Source organism: Geospiza fortis, unplaced genomic scaffold, assembly GCF_000277835.1.
Source record: "Geospiza fortis unplaced genomic scaffold, GeoFor_1.0 scaffold11, whole genome shotgun sequence".
NCBI lineage: Eukaryota > Metazoa > Chordata > Aves > Passeriformes > Thraupidae > Geospiza > Geospiza fortis.
In genome coordinates this window covers 5,994,711-6,006,884 of record NW_005054304.1, presented here as the reverse complement: position 1 = coordinate 6,006,884, position 12,174 = coordinate 5,994,711, and the positions used below count along the sequence as shown (strand labels likewise).

General features: G+C 41.8%; 1 protein-coding gene across 1 annotated transcript in view; it reads right to left on the bottom strand.

The window, feature by feature from the left end:
• ADGRL3 (adhesion G protein-coupled receptor L3) overlaps positions 1–12,174 on the bottom strand; it is a 482,184-nt gene that overhangs the window by 28,329 nt on the left and 441,681 nt on the right. Inside the window, 2 exon segments of the mRNA XM_031066355.1 lie at positions 635–647; positions 1,205–1,403. Of these exon segments, the coding sequence (XP_030922215.1) occupies positions 635–647; positions 1,205–1,403 (212 nt within the window).

The window sequence follows — 12,174 nt, the reverse complement described above, 5'->3', positions numbered from 1 at the left end:
CATCTAGATAAAGCTTTAAAGCTTCTTAAGATGGACAAATCTGTGATGCAACAACAAGGACAAAACTCTTAACCCCAAAAGCCTTCCTTTGGTTTCAAGAATGACATTTGCACACAGCTCTGTAGATCCTTATGAAGGCATCACTTGCAGGGCTCACTTTTTATAATTTTGATTATGTTCTCATGGGTCAGATCTCCCTTGCCTGTATAGGAAAATGTGAGTAACAGAGGAGCAGGCCTGTGGCTTTCAGATGGAGGACAGATCTCAACACAGACCTGACTTTACTCAATAAGCTATTTCACCAAAAGTTACTGGTTACCCTGAGAAACTGGCACCAGTGTATCCACATAAAATCTTCCCTACTGGTTCAGTAAACTTTTGAAACGAAAATGTACATAGCAATTTATCAGCAGACATGCACAGAATTGGAGAGGTCTGTATAACAAAATTTAAGTGGAGAACAAAAAGGTTCTTAAAAATACTTATTACTGATTGTCAGAGGCTGTAAATTTGATCTACATAAACACAGAATTTTTATTCTGTTGTGTTTACTTTTTCCCCCTGGAGTTTATCTAAGTTACTCCACTGTTATCTTGCAAATGTTAATTGGGGCATACTTCAATTTCCACCAAGAAGCACTTGCTGTGCTTGCTTTGAGGAAGATTTCCAAAACACTGCATCAGACCCAAGCAATACAAAGGCTAATGAACCACTGCAGAACACAGGTCCTTCACTTCTTAAAAAAGCAGGGGAAGCAGCCCCTGTTACATCCCATCAACCCACATATGCTGCCATGGAAAGGGGCAATTTCCTGCAGGGGCTGCAAATGAGGATGTAAAGCTCCACTTTGCTGTGAGCACTCAGCCACAGGAGCACTTTCTGGATGCTGGTGGATTCTCTCCCCTCTCACACTGGCATGCAAGGAAGGAGAATCTGGCTGACAGCAGGAAAAGCCCTGACAGCAGGACCCTGTAAACTGACAGCTGCCTTCTCCCTTGTCTCTGACACATCTGCCAGAGCCCTGGCTGCTGAAATGCCACTGTCACACGTCCTTGTTAGAACCTTATTCTCCAGCAGCTCACTGGCTTCCAGTCTAAATATCACCCTTATTAGGTGCACAGAGATAAACCTGTGTGATACGAACTCAGGGCACACAGACGATGCTATGCTGTGGTTGTTAGGCAACAAAACACCTCGTTACCACCTCTCTTGCTGCTGGGAACCATCATCTTACCTTTTTCTGGAGGACACAATGGAAAATGAATATAAACATTCCCTGCAGAGAATTGAATATGGTGAAGAGATACGCCATGATGACTGTGCTTTCATTAATATACATGAGTCCGAATGCCCAGGTCAGTCCTAATAGGCAGAGTAGGGCTATCGCACCTATAACCCAGGACCTGTCAGGAGAAACAAAAAAAAAAAAAACACAAAAAAAAAAAGAAAAAAAGAATGGGATTGGTTTTTCATCTACACAAAAGAAGGCATGTGTCTACAGGCAGGAAGATTTTGCCCCTGGTTTTAGCAAGAAGAAAACAGCATTTCAAAATATATCATAGGGAGCTTTTGTCTTCAAGCTGAATGCAGTTTACAAATCTTCAAGCTTGAGGAAATACAAGGAAATGGAAGTGTTATGAGCATAGAAATTTATCATAACCAAAGCACATTTGTAACCACAATGTCTCTTTTTTAAATATGTAAAAGCAGTATGCATGTAAATGACATGTAGATGTTATTTCTGCAAATGGAGGGAAAGAAAATAAACCAAATGAAATGACAACTCTGATTGTCACTTTTTTTAGTGTCCACTGGTTTCACAGGACTGCCAGCTGGATTAGCTTCTTTATTTACACTTAACACCAAGACACATGTATTGCTGCATTTTAGCTAGTCTCCCATATGCCTGTAAGCCAGATAAACAGCTACAGTCAGGTGGGCAAGCCTTCCCTGCTTGCCAGATCCACTCCACACAAGGATGTTCCTTGCAATGCTGCTTCACACTTCTTCCACCCTGCGATGAGGGGAAGTGTGTGTACTTGTACAGGCACTCACACACCACATTTGCTAACGTGGGAGCTGCTGCCACACTTCTGCCTGGAGAAAAGGAGGGGCAATCCTTCTTCACATGGGCTGTAAAACTAAGATTATCACTTGCTGCACCTCAGGAGGGTAGTGGCAGTAGAGGTGTAGTAGAGGTGTGCTTGGCCCCAAACGTTGTTCCAACAAATAGGGGGAGCAGGTTTGCCTGCCTTCTCCCACTGACTTTCTACCTGGACAAATGAGCTGGGGACATGGGATGGCTGCTGCATCTTAGGGTTTTTGGGTGTTTTCAGGAAAGCTGGAAGCTCTGCTGGGATGGCAGGAGGAGTATTCCATGTTACCCCGCTAAATAACATTTAGTCTTCTCCTAAATTACCCTTTTAAAGACTGATCTTCAAACACCAGGACAAGAGAAGAAGTGTGAGAAGCAGTGTAGGAACTCTGTCCTGCTCCTAGCCTAGTTTTCACATGACGCATTACCTACAACTTTAAAGGAATTGCTGCTGCACAGGGGAGGGAGTCGACTTCTAGGTGAGAAGCAAGCAGCACCTTGAATATCTGTTTGCCCTTTTTACCTGAAGGCTTTGGTCTTCTTCTGCCATCCCCTGTTATCATTAGGGGCAACATCATGAAAATGAATGCATTGATATCCAATCTTTGCACCCCTTCCTTCCTCTTTAGCCCTTCTATATCCCAAATCAGACAAGACTGCAGTGAGCCAGCACCTCTGCTTCCTTGTCTACCCCAAGGCCCCCTGAGGTGCTCCAGGAGGGCTCGCAGGGACAAAGACCTGCCTATGTTTCCAAGCCCCTTCAGCCTTGTGGGAATGTGGCCTGGGTTTGGGCATGTCTGGGCTTCCATCTGCTAAGCAGAGCATGGGGCAAGGGGGAGAAAGATGAAGCAGCAGCAATTTGGGGGGACAAAGCAGTCCTGAGGAGGTCAGACAGACAATCTCTGCTATGGAGATGCCATGGCAGCTACAGCCTTGAATCCTTTTCCTTTTAGCAGGGCTTGTCACAAACAAAAACATACCAATGTTGTATTCAAGTCTTTTGTTGTTTGTTTTTTTTTTCTTTAGGTATTAGAATGAAAACACAGCATTAAGTCTTCCACTGAAGTTTATAAAATATGTATTATTTAACCACATGACCAGAAGAGCTCCCTAAGGTAACCGCTTATTAAGACAGTTCTTTAAAAATCACTATTATGGACCTAGCAGACCAGAACAGCTCCTTTGAAGCATTTCCAGTCAATCCCACTAATAAATATTTAGCGTGATGCAAATTGAAAATACACTCTCACAATCCTTCAGAAAGGAAGTCACTAGATAAAGTTTATAGCTTTAGTTGCTTGGGATATTTTTCTCCCCAAGATTCCACCATCAGTGAGAGCATGCTATTGTCCTAGTTGCATACCAATTAATAAAATACAAATAATTTTCTTTTTCACCAAAAAAAAAGAGAACCAATTAAGTGGAAAACCCCCTTATTTTTCCCTCTTTCCTCATCCCCAGATAAAAGCTTCCTGCATTTCCAGAGCATTTTCAAAATAATTCCCTGGAAATCAGAAAAGTATTCTGCTCTAAAGCACAGCCCATTCTTGAATCTGATTAAAGAGCCTTTGGGCGCAGAGGTGTGCAGGAATGAAACAGTTATTTAGTGAAGATATGCTACCTTCAGTGATGGAAAGGAATCTGTAGGTTAGAAGACCCCCAGCAGTGCAAACTGCACGCATTAACAGTGTTGTGCCTCAGAAAACAAGACCTGGTGATAAGAGGATGTGGAGATTACTGTGAATAGCTCCATCCTGCATCCGCAGAAAAAACCAGAGCCAAGCGATGAAAGAGAACATGGGAATGGTGCTGAAAGAACGAATACAAAGGACTCTTCACCAGAAGAACAAACTGAAAGTCTATTGCAAAGTTGATTTGCTTCTATTTTGTGCTACTGCTCATTAATTTTTTGGTTGCAGGAGAAAGAGCGTGGATGCCCTAAGGTATATAATTTCTAGGCATTTTTGGCTTTCTTCACAGGTTTTTTTTTTGGGTTTTTTTTCGGTGCAGCTTGAGGTTTTATTTTGCTCTTTGTACAGACTTGCTGTTGCTTTTCCATGACTTTTCTTTCCTGTAGTGGAATTTTATTGCAATAAAGGAAAAAATATCCATTTTTTGATGCCTTTGAAAATCAGTGGTTCACAATTAGGGACAATTAGGAGGTACTCCAATGAATAAGGAGCCACCAATGCACACAGATTTGCTTGCACTACTCCCATTAACTAGAAAGGGAATAATGGGGAATAGCAGCCATGCACCTTTTTGAAAATTTGCTTCTGTATTTATACTGCCATAAAGCAATCCCAGTGACAGCACAGTGGACCAGAGGCTGCTATTGGTAGAACAAGTCTGTACTACGCAGGATTAAATTGGGAGCTTTCACCTTGAATTTAAGTAACATCCAATTAAAGAATATAAAGCAAATAAGGTGACAATTGGTTGGCAATACACATGCAGCACATTTACTCTGCACCTTAGCTGTATGCCTGACCATTTTCCTGCACAGTTTGCTCTTCTGCCTCAAAAGCGAATGACAGAAGCTTTAATGATTTTTCAATATTGATCTGACAGCTGGTTCATGAGACCACACTGATAAATGAAATTTATCAGCCATTCAGGTCATTCTTACTTGATGAAGGGTCTGTTATCCTCATAGCTAAAGAATGCATAGACATAAAGACAAGAACACCAACATTAGAAATATAATGACATAGAGTTTACTGCTAGTTCCCCTCCCTTCTCCCACCAGCCATCACCAAAACCAAAGGTGGCCTGGCACCAGGTGTGCCTGGAACACACCAGCCAGCCTGGCTTGCTGGCCCAGGGAATTGAAACATGACTGGGAATGCTGGCTTAATGCACAGAAGCAGGCATTGCTAGCTGTGTGGTGCAGCTACCCCTCCTGGCCACCATCCCACAGCTATCAATGGACTTTGAAATATCTTCCAAATGTCACGGCTGTCACTGGAGAAGACAAGTTTTGAACCCCCAGCATAGCCACCACAGGCGGCTTTCACATGTTCAAGTGATGTTCAGTTCATCAAAACTGAAGCCTGTGGGGCTGGAGCATGTTACAGGAGTATCTTGATTGCCATTTACTTTTCCAAACTGGAACTTCCAAGTTGCCACATTGCGAGTCAGACTGCAGCATTCTTGAGGTAATGGGATCAGGAACTCCTAAAGCCCTGAGTGACACAGCATGGATCTATTTACTACCATTTCATGGGGCAGAGCAAAGAAATGCCTCTGCCAGGCAAGAGTGAAAAGCAGCTCAGTGCAGTGATGAAGAAACCAAGCTGGATCACTCAGTTCCTGTCACTGTGGGGACACAAGATTAGTTGCAGCCATTTTCCATGGGGAGTCTCCCTGACCTTCTGGGACAGGCTGTGTGCCTAGCCCTGCCTGTGTGGCAGGCAAAGTGCAACAACTCCCAGGCCTCCTCTCCCCACTGGCACGGAGCCTTTGAACCTGAGATCCCTCACAGAAACCCCCATGGGTGCCAGAGATGGAGGATGGCTCAGTATGTTCATCTCATTACCCCTGGCAACACAGGCAGGGCCAGTCCATCCTGCTGAGACCTTCTTTGGTCAATACTGGCAACCTGTAGCTCCCCTAAAATGAAATTAAATGAAATGAAGATATGAGACAATCTGGAGCTGTCAGCCCAGCAGCGTGGGCAGGAACAGGGCCTGGATTTCTATTGCTGTGTTCACAAGCATGCAGGTTTTACGATAAAGACTTTATACGGAAAAGCAACCAGCACTAGATTATAAAAGTACAGAATTAGAAGTTTTTTTTTTATGTTGCTGTTACTGTCCAGACCCTCACAAAGTTTTTCAGCAACCCATAATAGCATTTCTTCAAGGCAGCTGAAGGTTCCATTTCATCTTTGTATAGACAAAATGCAAAACTGGTAAACTCGGATTCCCTTTAAGCTTGAGGCTAATACTTGTAAGCAGTCAGGAGAACACCACCAAAAAGACCTTAGCAGTTTTTCCCCTATTTCCAACATGGATGTGTCTAGGACCCGCTGCCCAAAGCAAACAGGTGCCTAAAGAAGTGAGATTTTCAAAGATGCCTAACTCTCAGTTTAATTCTCTGCACACAGGGGCCGTAGAATTTAGTGTCTTGTAGCTCTCATGAAATACAATCCTTTTCATTTTACCAACTCAGGTGTTGCAAGAAGCTTACCTCTTGTGTTAGCAACAACTTCTGACAAAAATTACTTCAGAATGTTTTGGGTTTTTTTACTCCTGGTGAAGTCTGTGAAACCTATCAATGCTGAATATTGTGTCATTATCTGCAATACATAAAACCCATCACTTAGACAAGAGAAAGGTCTTGGAAAAGCCTCAGTTCCCAGAAAAAATGGAGGCACTGACTGGAAAACTGAGATACTCACTAGTAGTAAAAGCAAGTAATAGTTGGAGCAGAAACTGTTGGAAAATCTAGCCTAGCACAGCCTGAGATGCTGCATCTGAAGTGCTATCTCCAGATTTGGTTAAATTCATCCAATAGCTGGCAGTAAGGGATATAAGCCACTGCATTTAAATTATGTGACCCTGCTCCCCTCCAGATAATGTCAGAGTAGTACCCCCAAAGAGGAATTTATCCCTTACAAGAACAGGTATTTAAGGTAGGTGGGGCTTCACCATTCCCTGAAGAAATGCATTTCTCTACAGACTGCAGAGGAAACCTGAATGATGGCTTAGGTGGAGGCTTCACTTTCAAATACCTGAAGGTAAAAAGCTGATCTTTAGTGGCTGCATTATTCATTGAACCTGTGAAATCTTACCTCACCTCCCTTGTGTTTCTCTGCAGCCCAGATGATGGATAGCGGATGGTCTACCAAGCTGTATAAATACCTAATTCATTTTCTAATCTTAAAAAAGCCCTGACTTTACCTTGGGGCAAAGACTTCTTAAGGTTAATTACACATCATGTAAAACTCTTTCAAAATCTTATTTAAGTTAGATGTCTTTCAATTTCCCAGAGTACCTTCTGCTTCAGTGATGAGAAAGGATCGCTCACATTACCTTCTACATTCCTATATTTGGTCTACATTTCCAGACCAATACTTTTTTTAAAAAGTTGTTAAAATTAGCTATTTATATCCTTGTTTAGATGCTTAAGGAATTTCAAAATCACTTAAGCTCAGCAACCCCTTTTGCACTGCCTATCATTTTAAAACCCCAAGAAATACCTTTTTGTCACCAGGAGACTGAATTGCTGGCATACACATGGACAGCCCAAAACAGTCACAGACAATCTGCAACTTGTATTACATGAAGCAAATTACTTTCATGTACCTAGATTACCAATATCATTAAATGTTAAAGCTTTCACTTTTTCTGCAGCAGGAAGAGTAAGTCAAGAATTTACCTTCACATGAATATTGGTTCTAAAATGCTGCTGAACAGAGAAAGTCTGTTTTCAGAAAGCAGCTATTCAGGTCTCATTTAAAAAGAATAATGGCTGGTCTTCTTATGTTTTGAAGAGCTTTTTTGTTTGTTTGTTTTTTTAATTTAACAAACTGAAGTTTTGAGCCCTATTTAGAATAATTCTAGGCCTTTAATAAGACCCTACATAACTAATTGATTTTACATATTATAATTTTTTACAACCCTTTACAGCTTAACTTTACTTAACTTGAATTTATCACTCTTTTGACAATTCCAAGTATTTCCCTTTGTCTCTGATAGTAGGAAAAGGCTCAGTAAGCACATGGACTGATGCCTTGAGCCCCAGAATAACTGTTTGGATAGAAAGGAAAAACACCAAAGTGAGTATACAGGACCTTTAGTAGCTGTTAGGGGTGATGAAACCCAAATAAAAACAGATGGATGATGTGGCCCCACAAAAGCATTCAGAAAGACCCATGGAATTAATTTTAACATGGTGCAAATAAAGCAGAGAGGCAGATGTTTCCTGCAGGCAAGCAGGAGGGAAACACAAAATAAAGTGTGCTATTGTGTCTCCCTACTACCTGCCAATATGAAGCAGTAGGGATGTTTTGCTTCCTTTTTCTTTTTTTCTTTTTTTTTGAAATTTCAAGGATTAGAAAAGATTGATTTATTGAAGGAGCTGGAAAGTCCAGCACTCCCCTCATAAAGCAAACGGGTTCATCGTTAATTAGTGAAGGAGCATCTTCATGGCAAGAAAAATCAATAGCAAGCAATAAAAGAGTGCTTAAAGGATTTTGCCTTTGCATTTTGTGACAAAGTTACCACCTTGATGGCATGAAGCCAAATGACTTCCTAATCTCCTTCCTTAGGCTGCTGGTGTTCATCACACAGCCTTCCAAGTCATCGTTTACCAGTCCCATCTTCTGGCTCCCACGCTGTCTCTGACAGTAGGTAGCCAGTCCCCTCAAGACATCTGTAACCATCTCAGGGGTCAGTGAGCCTGCCACAGCTTCATTTGCAGGAGAAACTCCTGCCTTTACATGCCTTGAAGACCTGGCATAAGGGTAATTTTATATATATTGAAAGCCATAGCCACTTTTGATTTCTACCAGTAGATCTGCAAATGTTAATCACACAAATGAGGCCAAACCTTCCTTGGCCCTATGTGATGCTTAAGCCTATGATTTGGGGCAACCAGTGGCTAGACTTTTCTGCCACAGGCAAAGCATCATCCCTTTCTTCTCAAGTCACCCAGGGAAGTCATGTCCTGCTCTCTCAGACTTGTCCTTAATTGTTGCAATTGGAAAGAGCAATTCTCTTAAGTTCATCTCATTTTCTGTAAGTAATTAATTACCCTCAGAATTGCTTACCCTGTTTATTTCCTTCCTCCTCACTTTGCAAAGGCATGGCACAATTATTCAAGCCACACTGATGTGTAACCACATATCTAATTGTTTCCACACTATATGGATTCAGCAAAGCCTTTAGACACATTTGTATTATCCAAATAGCACCAGCAGGGCTTGCTGACAAAGTGCTTAAAATGCATGGCCTTTTAAAACAATAATCATGATTTATGGGTTCACAGAAAGATTGTAGGTATTAAACATCTTCCAGGACACTCTCTCAAATCAATAACCACTGATTGATTTTATTTTTTTTTTTAGATTCAGAAAGGACAACACCTGTCAGTGGGAAGATTAGTGATTTACAATCACCATTCAACATTAACACAAACACCACAAAAACACAGGTAAACAACCAAACCCCCAAACCAAAACAATCAGATATCAACCAAACCCTCCTGTGAAAAACTCAAACAGCAGCAGATTGCAACAAATGAAATCAGATGCTGCCATCAACATCTCTGTGGGAAAAAGGCACACAGACAAAAGTGCAGTCTCAGATGTTTTTCCAGCACTGGCAGGGTTTCTGCCTCTGAGGTGCTCATAAACTCGGCCCTGGGGCAAAATATAAATGTGCCATACCTTTTCTTGGTAGGAAGCTTGTACATAATTTGTTTTGTGCCAACTCCCAGTGGTTTTTCTGGGTTTGCTCTAGGCTGCCTGCTCAAGTTTGCTCATGCAGAGATGCAGATGAAGGTTACATAGAAGCAGCACTGAGTTAACCAGGAGACTAAAAGGCAGGGTGCTTTCTTACATGGGATCCAGGGAGATCTGAGACAACTCTTGGCTTCTTCAGCCTGATAAAGAGGCTGAGCGGAGACCTCACAACTGCAGTTGCAGCTTTTTCATGATGGAAAGAGGAGAGGCAGACACTGATCTCTTCCCTGTGGTGACCAGTGACAGGACCCAAGAGAATGGCCAGAAATTGTGTCCGGGGAGGTTTAGATTTGATATCAGAAAAAGGTTCTGCATCCATAGGGGATTTGGGTACTGGAACAGGCTTCCCAAGGGAAATGGTCACAGCACCAAGCCTGACAGACCTCAAGAAGCCTTTGGAAAATGCCTTTTGGGTCTTCTGTGTAGAATCACAAGCTAGACTTCAATGATCCTCAAGATATTCTATAAATCTATGACCATCAGGCTGTGAAGACATGGTACTCTCTCTAAAGGCCATATGAAATATAGAGATCATGGCCTGAGCTCTGAAACAATGAAAATTAGGGAAGATGTTTCTAATGCCCAGCTCAGTTCTCCATGGCTGATATTTAAACTTTGCAGAGGGGGAAGTTTTCCAAAGGAGGAAAAAGCTATTCCTCATCTTCCAAAGTGTCCAGATAATTTGGTTATCCTTGCAAAACACTCCTCTTAAGATTTTTGGTGACAGGGAATGTGCTGTCTGCATGTCCCAAGGACTCTTTAAACACACTTGCTTCTCATCCAAGTTTATCCAGACCCCAACGCTGGCTTGGGAGTCTTCTTGGTTCCCTAGGATCAGTTTATCCTCTCCACGGATGATTCCTTTCCAGAAGCCATCCCTGGAACTGCTGTACTCTGAGCCTGCTGTCCCCAAAAGTCAGAGGAGTCCAAATATACTGCATATAGCACAGCTGGGTGGGAAGGAGAGATATTTCAATGCCCTCTTCCTGAACAGCCCAGTCAGTTAATCTTTCTATTTTGTTAGTAGGGCTGTATGAAAATCTTTTTAAAGAGATTTAAAAATATTTAAATTGTTTTTTTATTTAAATTATAGGTGATATCCAGTCAGGACATGGGTGCATGAAAACTTCCTCTCCACACCTGCTGCTCCTAGCAGGGAGTGTTCATGTTGCCAGACTCTCAGCCCTTACTCCATGAATCTGAGAACTCTGAAGATAAAGGAACGCACCTTTTTCACCTAGATGCTGTGCTGGGCAAGCTCCCAAGAACTGGGCCCTCTTTTTGTACTGTGTCCTCCCTCTGCACTCCCAAGCAACCAAAAACCCAGAGGTAATGAAGGATTTAAGTGTTGCTGTTCTGCAAGTCCAGTCCTCTGGGTGAACAGAATGCAATATTCAGTTCCAGACCCTTTGTCATCACAAACATTTTATGATTAAACAAGGAAGATCTGGAAACCAATAGAGGATCTTAAATCTCCATAGAAAAAGCTGGAATAATCCTTATTGTCTCCTACTTTGTTTTGTTTCTAAAATGGCTAGAACAAAGCACAAATTAATCTTCCACTAGTAAAAGCATACCTGCTACAAATTATTGTTCTTCATTGGTAATGTAAGCTCTTCATATCAAAGAAGGAAAAAGAAAATCTTGCATTTTCAAAAGTCTAACGCATTCCCCACTGCACCAAACCCAGGATGTTTACTTTTTTCTGCATTTCAATCAGCTGAGCAAATAAAACTAGACTGGTAAACCTCTGTTCCTGCCAGCACAATACCGCTGTGTTGAATCAAGGATTTAATTTAAACATTTCTGCAGATGATTTTTGGAAGTTCTATTTAACCTTTGTTTTCAATTTTCTACCTAACTCAGGATTTTTTTATGGCTTAAGCAAACCCACAGGACTGAAACAACAAGCTAATCTGGGGGCTGGGATTAGTCATGTCTCTTTAAATAAAATACATATGTTGAAGCACGAAAATGAGCAGATAATCACTTACACCCATACAACATATGGGGAGAGAGGGCTATGGCAACAGTTTTAAAAGAGGCATATCTTCAAAAGGGGCTTCTCAGTTTTGTTCCTGGTGCTCCCCATCCTTCACCTCCCACAACCTGGGCCAGACTCCCTGAAAGAGCCCAGACTGAGCTTTGCAAGGTTTTATATAGTAATAATCAAGGTTAAATCTTTACGTTTGGCTCCTACTTTTGGCTGTTAAGTCATGCCTTCTGAGATTTATTTCTTGCAAGCCTTTGAGCAAGAGACTTCTATGGAAAAAATCCACAAAATAGAGGAGTACGGTGTGAGTTTTGTTTCCACTCAGAAACTTGAGAGAACATATACGATTTTGTTTAGTCTTTAATTCAGGGCTGTGTGCCTTTAGCCATGGCCATTTGAAACTTCCATGGCAGCCAGCAAGCTGAGGAGGGCTTGTTTTGGTCATTTGAGGATTGATTTCTGAAGGCTGCAATGCCGGACACTTCTGCTTCGTCCCTATTAATGGGATTTGAGCATGTGCTCTTGTGAATGCGGTCACAATGCCTAAAAACAGTCTCTCAGTATCTCCGGTGTGCTCAGAAAAAACACATGTTTTTCTAGGGAATTTCATGTTTTTCA